Source organism: Centrocercus urophasianus, unplaced genomic scaffold, assembly GCF_019232065.1.
Source record: "Centrocercus urophasianus isolate 14NV4802_14NV808 unplaced genomic scaffold, USGS_Curo_1.0 seq_33, whole genome shotgun sequence".
Classification (NCBI taxonomy): Eukaryota; Metazoa; Chordata; class Aves; order Galliformes; family Phasianidae; genus Centrocercus; species Centrocercus urophasianus.
In genome coordinates, this window is record NW_024884900.1 from 6,446,189 (window position 1) to 6,456,114 (window position 9,926).

The 9,926-nt window shown below is 41.9% G+C and overlaps 2 protein-coding genes across 4 annotated transcripts in view; one reads left to right on the plus strand and one right to left on the minus strand.

The window, feature by feature from the left end:
• Window positions 1–4,689, plus strand: part of RABEP1 (rabaptin, RAB GTPase binding effector protein 1) — a 44,778-nt gene extending 40,089 nt beyond the window's left edge. For all 3 annotated transcript variants that reach the window (XM_042829916.1, XM_042829917.1, XM_042829918.1), the window contains one exon: window positions 154–4,689. In XM_042829916.1, coding sequence (XP_042685850.1) covers window positions 154–255 — 102 coding nt within the window. In that variant the 3' untranslated portion in view covers window positions 256–4,689. The remainder of the gene's footprint in view (window positions 1–153) is intronic.
• NUP88 (nucleoporin 88) overlaps window positions 4,420–9,926 on the minus strand; it is an 8,857-nt gene continuing 3,350 nt past the window's right edge. Inside the window, 11 exon segments of the mRNA XM_042829919.1 lie at window positions 4,420–4,649; window positions 5,020–5,138; window positions 5,503–5,629; window positions 5,954–6,034; window positions 6,116–6,181; window positions 6,690–6,815; window positions 7,244–7,402; window positions 8,013–8,114; window positions 9,028–9,118; window positions 9,271–9,439; window positions 9,916–9,926. The exon segment at window positions 9,916–9,926 is cut by the window's right edge and continues 82 nt beyond it. Of these exon segments, the coding sequence (XP_042685853.1) occupies window positions 4,586–4,649; window positions 5,020–5,138; window positions 5,503–5,629; window positions 5,954–6,034; window positions 6,116–6,181; window positions 6,690–6,815; window positions 7,244–7,402; window positions 8,013–8,114; window positions 9,028–9,118; window positions 9,271–9,439; window positions 9,916–9,926 (1,115 nt within the window). The 3' untranslated portion in view covers window positions 4,420–4,585.

Below are 9,926 nucleotides of genomic sequence, written 5' to 3' on the forward strand. Positions count from 1 at the left end.
AATTAAGTCTGTGTTCCTTCAAGCCTTGCATTTTTCAGCCAATGATAATTTGATGTCTCGCCTGCTTGTGCAGGTAGTAGGGGTTGCTAAGTTCTAAATGTGATTGCTCAGTTCTGGTTTTACTCACTCATTGTGTCTGTTGGTCCTCCATAGGTGCAGCTGGAGCGGATCCGGCAGGCAGATTCCCTGGAGAGAATCCGTGCAATCCTGAATGACACAAAACTGACGGACATTAATCAGCTTCCTGAAACATGACACCCTGAGGAGCGTGCTCCAAGGCTGCGTTTGGGGTTTTTAACTCATCTTTATAGCAACATTAATTATTATTTAACTCTAACTGAAAGAGCAGAAGACAACAGAGGGGAGCAATGACTTAAGTTTTGTTTCTAGAGGGGAAAAGGTTTCGTGCTGGGCAGGAAGAGAGCACAAGAGTGACTTGTTGTGTAGGAAGGAGAACTTTCTAATGGAAACACTAATGGGTGCGGTGTTTCATGTTCCACTGAGTGGGATCAGTCCTTACATTCTGAAAAACTTCCCCTCTTTCAGCCAACTTCGTAACCTGATGTAGAATTTTGGAACATTTACCCCCTGTTTTTTCCCTTTTTCCTTTCCCCCCCAATACTGTGATCAAAGTAGCTGCTGGAAACCATATTGTCCCTCCAAAACATTGAAGAGCAAAGTGGTTGAAGTTTTTCTGTTTGAATAGTCAGTAACAGTATTCAGCTAGCAGAGAGAATGAGGTGTAGAGTATGCTGTATGAATATTTTATATTAAAATATGACTTTATTAGCAGGACACTGGATATTGATCTTATTTCATAACTCAGTGTTGTATTTTTTTTAACCATTGACTTTGTGTTGAAGAATATGAATGCTGCTGAAATGTGATGGTCACAAGTGAGCTGTGTGTCTCCTGAACAGATAAATGCCAATCCAGAAAACTCTGAAAACTGTACTGAGAACGTAGCTCCTTGCAATGCTTCCTCTGGATTCTGATCCTTAAAGAAAAGCACAAGAAATGCACTGTTCTGTAATCACTTTTCACAAATGTAACTTAATACCTGGAATTACAGCTAGTTCTTTCTCATCTTGAAAGCTGAGCAGTACCAGTAATTCCTTCTCCACGTGAAGAAAATATGTTAGCAAAAACCCTGTGCATTGTCTGAGTACTGGCAAAGGGCAGCTCTGCTCTGGTAGGTGGCACCAGGCATGGTCAAGGTAAGATGTTAAACAAAGCAAAGTCAGTTTCACCCTCCTCTTCTGGGTCAGTTTTAATAGTATCCAAAACAGTGATGGCACTCTGTCACAGAGCACAAACTGCTGGAGCTGCGTTATTCTGCTGGTTCAAGTTGGAAAGGTGCAGTGCATCTCTTACTTAGAAGTACAGCATTGTGTTATTGCTCAGAGTTGGTTCGTATGCTGTCCTGTATTTCTGTAAGCATGCATTTAAATGACACTGTGTAACGGCTAAGGCAGGACATTCTGGTGATTGATCAGGTTGCAGGTTTGGGATTTTTATATGAGTAACACGATGGTAACATAAGCATTCCTCCTTTTTCTCCTTTTAGTGGAGTTTCATGCACGCAGTTGAATAGGAACACTTTAATGTACAGATGTGGTAATAGTGGTGGTGCATATTGAGTTCTTGGACTAGTCCCTAGCAAAGACTCAATTCGAAGAGAAGAGGTTGAGAGAGCTTGTTATTGTCCAGAATTTATATCTTAAGCTTTCTGCTATTGTTTACTGTTATCTTTGCATACCATAGATCTGGTGATGATGAAAAAAACAGAAGTGACAGAGAATGCTCTGTACTGTAATGCACATAACTATATTTTGTTAGGTACTTAAATCCTATTTTAGCAGTGTATGTCTGCTACTGACATGAAGTTAGGACAGGTGGTTTTGGAGAGGAATGCCTTAAAAACAGCCAAAAAGAAGCATATGAGCTCAGTTGCTTATCATTTATTCCAAGAAATAAGGCACCCTAGAAATTAATTTCTTTCGTAATGCTGACACTTCAAACCCATTCTTCCTACCTTAGTAACAACTAGAGTAATAGATGGCAGGGCTGTCATCTTCCAAATGTGTCCTTGTTTCATTTAAAAGAAGTTGAAGTGTGACTTAGGTTCTTTATCTTGGTACTTAGGTTCTTTATCTCAGCATTTACTGAACTGTGAGGTGAGAGCAGCTGCCTTCTGATGCAGAAATCTGATAGCAGGTGTTTTGCATTCAGTTTTCCAAGGGTCAGCATTGTATTCTGTTGAATAAAAATCTTGGGTGGGCTTTATTAAGGAGCTGCAGACTGGAAGGCTTTTTTCCTGCATTCTCTTCCTTCCATAAAACTGACTCCTAACTGGGTACTGGTTGTTAACTTGTGCAGCAGTGATTTAAGGAAACCTGTTGTTTTCTGGTTAAACTACAATGATGACGTGCATCTTCTGAGCAAGCTGAACGCTTGAGGAATTGCACCTGAAGACACATGCTGAAAAATAACTTTTAGTTGAGTTTATGGACTGTTTTTCTAATGCAAGAGAACTGTTAATGGCATTTCAGCATCCCTTTCTAGTCTGACTGTCAGTACCTATCATCAGCAGCCCCATCTTCCTGCCTGTTCTTGCCTTCCCCTCAACCATGGCCATGGCTGATCATTTTGGACTCTGCAGGGCTGGTGAGGTTTTTCCTTAGTGAATTTTTACAAATGGCTTTCTGTAGGCATGGTGATGTCAGATTGCAGGTGATGATGGCCGCAGGGAGCCTTTCTGCAGTCCATAGAGGAGAGCAGTTGAGGGAGAGATCGGCCTGTGATCATTCATAGACACAGCAACAATTACAGCAGTTGCAGAATGAAGTTGTACGTGTGTGTGTGTCCCCGTATGCATGCTTGTGTGCTTTTCCCAGTGGCCAGTGATGGCCTGCAGGCCTGGTCTGAGGCTGGAGGTATGTGGAGTAGGGCTCAGAAGGGACTAATGAGCACTGAAAGGAGTGGTGCTGGCTGCTGAGTTCCTTGGCTGTGAACCAGTACTGTATGTGTCACTGGAGTGACATCCTTTGGTTTGGAGAGGAAGGAAATACAGCGATGATGTGATTGTTTTCCTTTGTACCACCTTACTCCATTGTGCACCCTTGCCCCTGTTTTAGTACTATGGCCATTTTGAGGCTGAGTGAGTGATCTTTTTCACCAACTGCTGGTCATCCCTTTTAAAAATTTGTTTTAAAATTAGAAGCTTACCCATCCACAGAAGTGGTGGGCGATGCTACAACCAAATGTCCTGCTGGGGAAGGAAAGCACGGCTTCAGAGGTGGTAACTCAAGCTTTGGCTGAATGCAAATGTAAGAAGATGTAAAGTGGCCTTCAAAAAAGACAATGAAAGTGCCAAATTTGCAGAGCACTTATTAAACCACTGTCAATGAAAGGCAGTTAAAAACTCTTGCTGTAAAGCTGTAGATGCTCACTCAGTGGATTATGATGATATCGCTTATAATAAATCAGAGACTAAACACTCTTCCCTCCAGTTCTTGGCTTTCTGGAGCTTGTTTTGAATGGGGTGGTAGGTTCTCCTCACTCAGTAAGAGTTTGTGTTTTTTTAACAGGCACTAATTCTAACCTGACAGTTCAGCTCTGATACACAGTGAGTGGATTAGAAAGCTGGATTTTATTTATGCAGTCTGTAAAAGGGGCAAGATCAAGTTTTGTATGCATTCCTATACTTGTATAGTCTTAATCTGTACAAAAAGTGTTCTTGCAGCATGTATGGTAACCTAGTTACCTAACAGGTAATAACAGCCCTCCTTTCCTTACAGCTTTACTTTGGCACCTCTTGCCGTGCCACTTTTGTAGCAGTGCAGTACTACTTTTCAAAACTGAGCTTGACCACGTCACCTTTTTGAAAGGGGAAGTGTGGGAGGGAGGGGGAGGAACAAGAATTACTTATTGTCCACTGAAGTTTGTCTACAGCAGATAATTGGCCTTTTAATGTCAAGAGTGCCAGCTTTTGAGAAAGGCAGACTGAGTCTTTGGAAGTTAATACTGCATTCCAGTGAACCAAGCCATTGGTGTCCTGTGCAATTGTGGATGTAGAATTCTGCTGTCTACAGGATTCAAGTGTAACCATTTGTTAACTGTATTGAAGGTGTGTCCTTTATGAAGAAAGTGTTCCCAATTAAAAAAAGCTGCTGAAGTGTACGCGCTTCTCTGGTCTTTCTACTCTGCCTTCTGCCACAGGCTTCCACTGCAGTCACTGTGCCATGGATCAAAGGCAGGAGATGGCTCACAGACAAACCCCAGGCAGTTTTCTGAAGGAAACAGTGATACCTTTTCCCTCACTTCTAAGCTAGCTGTGAGTATTAACTATCGTACTTCAGGTTTGAAATAGCCTGCTGCACTGTGTCCTGCCAGGAGAAATGCAAAGACCACAGCATGTGAGGAGTCTTATGAAAAGTATTTTAATTCATAATTGATCTTTACAAAATAATAAAGAAAAGACGTATTGTTCAGTGTATGAATGTTGAATATATGTAAGGAGAATTACTACGGAATAATGAAAACTTATCCAGCCTTTTATTGTAGGTTTATTCTCTTGGAGATGTTAGAAGTTCACGTGGCCTCTGATGTCATTGATCTGCTTTACCATTTCCCTTATGCGTTCTCCCCTTCAAGAAAAATAAATTCAAATAAAAAAGCAGCAAGTCATTTTTGTTTGGTGACAGTCAATAATAAAAACAATTCATAGGACAGAAGCAGAGAATGGGAATGTTGTTTTAAGTGATTCTGTTAATTACAGACTTCATATAGACTGCCAAAAGGAGACCTGAAAGCAGATTCAGTAGTAGTAGCATAATATGACCAGTGCTACTCTAACAAGCTGGCACATTCTATGCTTTAGACCATCTCTACAAGCTCCAGGTGGTGCATGAGTCAACCACATGGTGCAGAGAGGTAATATTTACTCTAGAAACTTGAAAAGGCTAACTTATGTACATGCTACATTCAAACTCTAGGAGGATCCAAGCTTGAACTTACTCTTCTTTCAGAACGGTTTGGATGCACTTGCTCTGGTAGGCACTGAGGGTGATGCTGGGTTTTCGTGGGCTGATGCCTTTTTCCATCTTTTTCTGCTGGTATTCCTTCTTCATTTTAACCTAGAAGTCATGTATGAAAGGAAGGAGTCCCAGTCAGTGTTGGCACTGCCCACTAGAGGGAAAGCACATTGTAGCTACAACCACGTCACACCACAACGAATTGACTCTGATTGGGATAAAATCAGCAAGCTTTTGCACTGTTCCACAAGAGAAGAAAACAGCAGTACAGGGACCAGAGATGGCATGGAGACTTCCTTAGCTTTGCACTAGGTTGCAGAGGTTCTATCTAGATTCATAATGAGGTTCAGAATTTATTGCAGCCCACTGCTGCTAATTTAGCAGAGCAGCTTTGTGTCATTGTGGAAGGACTGTGCTATCATTTAATGAGCGTTATCAGCAACCGACCGGCCACATTTCATCTCACCTGTCTGATTGCATTGCTCAAGTGCTGCAGCTGGTCATGGATTGTCTGCAGTTCTTTCTTCATATCTCTTTCACTGTCTGATATAACAGGAAGCTGAGATTGGAAACTACGAAGCACTTTCTTCATCCTTCATGTGCAAGAAAAGATATACTGCTGAATTAACTTATAGTCCAGACTAAGTTATGCTCAGACAACAAGAGTTTTGCACATAACTGTGAAACATCTTTGTCATTTAGCTTAAGTCTTAGGGGCTCAGGACTCAACTTCCCTCACAGCAAGCAAACTCAGTACTGAATATCATCTCTGAGCTGCAAAAAAAGAATTCCAGAAAGCCAGTCTTCCAAACAACCAGCACAGTGCTGCCTGCCATTCTTCTTCATTCTTTCATCTTGGTGCACACACATTCGACAGCAAGCAATCTGTGATGAAACAGAAGGCAGTCTCCACTCACCTATTCATAATATCTTCTTGCTTCTCTTTGGCTTCCTCATACTTGTCAGCCAGCCGTTCAGCCATTTCTCGCAAACTTTTCCTTTAATGCAATTGAGAAGTTTTATTTACAGTTACATCTCTACTGATTTTAACTTGATAAATGCACACACATTATACTCACTTTTCCTCTCGACAGTAATTAAGGTCTTCCAGTTGTTTCTTCTTCTGCCCCCACAGCAACTTCACTCTTAAAAACAGACACAAAAAATTCAGCCACCCCCAACAACAATCCAGCCAAGTCAGTATTTAGGCCACATAGCAAATATCACAGAAGGCACCAAGACATGGGCAGCTGAGAACACTTCCATTTTGGCCTAATTCTATAACATAAATCAACCACTCCAGTCAAAAGAAGTACAGACTTATATAATGCAATTTTTCTTTTTAGCAGGTTTGTCAGAATTATTGCTGAGGTCAAAGGACTTCCAAAGGATTTCCTGCCATGCTGAAGCACAGGAGACCAACAAGCAGACTCTCACCAGAAGAGAAGCATTTTTACTTGAGTGCTTCCTTGGTAACTCAGTTTTCATTTCTGGTAATCCAGAAATTGAAGTCTTACACAAACTGAAGTCACAGAATACATTTTACTCAGCTACATGAGTTACTCCAGCAGGGGAGCTTTAGTGCTGGGTTCACAGTAAGGCCGTTCCACAGAGACAGCGTGCAGCACTTAACTTATGAAGGTCTTTTCTTACCTTTGCTGAATTTCCTCTTTTGCCAGATCCTGTTTCAGTATATATTCCTCTCTGAACACTTGTGTGGCTCTGCTAAGAAGCTGAAGGCATTCCTCAGGGGGAGGAGCAGCATCTTTATCAGCAGATCTGAATAAACAGGAGACAAGTTTTTGCAATCCTACTCTTCCCTGCTCCTTGCAAAGGCTGTCACTTAAGGCATTTATGGTAAGAGCTCCAAGGCCTCGGATACAAAAATGGGGGGCTAAAACTAAATCCCTTTGCAGTAATACAGTTTTCTTAATGAGAAGATCCCAAGATGTTTTAAAACAACACTCAAAACCCAACGAGACAAGGCCTGAGCAGCCTAATCTAGCACTGAGGTTAGCATCACACTGAGCAGAAACAAGGACAAACAGCTTTCGTGGCTGCATCCAAAGGAACAAGTCTGCTGCAGAAACTGCATGCCTATAACTGCTCTTTCCAAGCTGCTGTGGTGTTCAGACAGGAGACAACAAGCATGTGGCATTTCTAAGGAGTTCCCTTTTCTGCTCCCCTAGGAAAAAGTTTGTACCAACTTTAGGAGCAAGGGGTTGGCAGAATTACGCCGCAGGATGCTTTGGATGTGCTTCTCAAATGAATGCTGTGATTCAGCCAGGACACGGAGAGGAGAAGTCGCATCATCTTTGTCTTCTTTGGTACACAGTAGAGAAGGAGATGCAGGATGGACTGCAGTTCTGCCAAAGAACATCAAGAGCACTTAAAAACCTTAAACTACAACTGACTTTAAACAGTAATTAAAACAAGGAACTCATCCACTGTGGAATTCACACATTACAACAGCAAGTTAAAAGATGAAATACTTCAATTGTAAATGTAGCTCTAAGCAGGGCTGGTGGAGCTCAAAATTCCCCTCTTTGGCCATAGCTAAAAAGGGAAAAGAATCTCAAGTATCCTCTTATTTAAAAGCCAGTTCAGTAACAAGGCAAGCAAGCTCTCCAATAGCAGCATGTCCCAATCTCTCTTCAGTTTCTGCTATGCAGATTCCTTGTTATAAAAGTGAACAAAATGCCAACAACGATGTCAAAAATCAACTAATGTAAGGTTTGTCCAAACCCTACTAGAAGTGATATAGATTGGTTATATCCCCTCAGAGCACCTTTTCAGTATTAAATAACTTCTCTCTGAAGGCTTAAGTGGTCTGCCAAGGAACATTCAGCAGGCAAACTTCAGTGCGTGCTATGAGAGATGAAGAAATTTAGGGTGAAAGAATCAAATAAAATAAGAAATCCTGACATCCTTTTTGTAAGGCAGTCATGGACTTCAGTCCAATTACAAACCACGTACAGGAGTGGCCTTGTGATGCACTCGTAGGTATTTGTGATGCAGATCATTGTGGGTCCCAGCACATCAGATACTATCCAAAATCCTCTAACTGGAGCAGATTGCCTGAAGGGAAGAAAACAGAAGAATCATCCGTTCAAAAAACCATACTTTCTTCCTGAAAATTGTGCAAATTCTTTGGGAAAGGCTCTGTTCACAGCAATCAGCTTAATCAGACATGGGTCACAAAGCTAAGAACCACTCCCCAGGAGTCCTGCAAAACAAAAAAAAATGGAATCTGATATTCAAATGTACCAAGCAAACCAATCCATCCTGAGGGAGGGAGCATCCATGCAGATTGCCTGTGAATCAAAAGCAGAAATCTGCCAAGACCCAGAAACCTTCTTCCCTCTCCTACCACAATCCCACAGGTTCATTACTACTCACACCACTGGCTATCTGTCATCCATTCTGACTTCAGCAGCCCTTCTGACTAGATGACTCATCTGACTTGTGTTTGGACCACAAGTAATGATTATTTCTTGCATTTTAATTACATTTAATACAGAGCACTCAACAGAAGTGATTAAGCCTTATTAAAGCAAGAAGATGCAGCAGACACAGATAACACACAGCCTATGCCTGCAGTGCCTCCTGACCCTGAGTGGGGAACTCAGAGCTCAAAAAATGAGAAGATCTCTCAAGGCACAGCTTGGTCTTAACACAGGGATAAAAGAACACATCAAGGATCAGGATTATTAGATGAAGCAAGCCCCAGAGATGCACTGGGATAGGTAAACAGAAGTGGAATTTCTTCTATTTTGACAGGTAATTCTGACACTCACAGGGAATTTAGCTTGTACATGCTGCTATACATTAAGAATCTTGATTTGCAAATTACTTATTTATTTTACTTGAATCCTATTAAGTTGATTTTATTGTCTTTAATAGCAAGAATGCAGTAGAAGAGGGCAAATCATAGATGTTTTCCCAGAATAACACACTGATTTGGAAGCAGCAGAAAGGTTTTGCTTTTTACCTGCATGGCAATGGCTTTGTACACAGAATATGTTCGACAAAGCACTTCTGCTCTGCACGCAGCTCTTGTAAACTATCTTTGTCTTCTTCATCTGCAAGGAAGAGATCTGTTGGAATGCACAGCATCCACCTTGCAGGGTAAGGCATTCTCAGTATTCCCCAAATACCCCCTGCTTGCTGCTAAGAAAACATTGGTGTTCAGACATCAGCCGTTTCCCTGTACGCACAACAGTCTCACCCTCACCTGAGTCAAGGAACTTCTGCAGTTTGCTGATCCACGTCAACCCCACGCTGTGCACACCCGCTTCATGTGTGCAGTGGTATCTGGTAGGGCATTTGGGATCTGAAATTTAAACAGCAAACGGAGCATAAAGCACTGCAGAGAAAAACTCATTCTGCAAGCCTGCACAGTGCTCAATGCGTGTATTGGCCTATTGTCCAACTCACTGCAGTAGTGCCTGTTCAAAGTCTGAGCTGCATGCATTAGCCACAGAATTAGAATGCTGCACGTAGATCGAATGCATTTGCAGCATCTGTAAATACACTCTTCAGGAATTAATTAGAATTAGTTGCATTATACAATATCTGACTCTATCCATCAGGCTTCAAAGGAAGACCAGTTAATGCCAGCAGACCAGCTTCTTTGTCCTTCCCATCCTCCTGCCCTACATCAGCACCAGCTGACAGGCTCATAAACAGGCACCAACACTTCCCAGCATCACCACCCACAGCTGTACCACTTTGCTTACATGCACAGATTACCACAGCTGCAACAACTTCTGCTTTCTAATCCACAGCTGAGAGTTTTCTATTACATATGTGCCCCTGCCTCTAAATAGCCTTGTGACAATTCCCCTGTGACTGTGCACATTTTCCACAGCTTTAAGACATCAAGCAAAT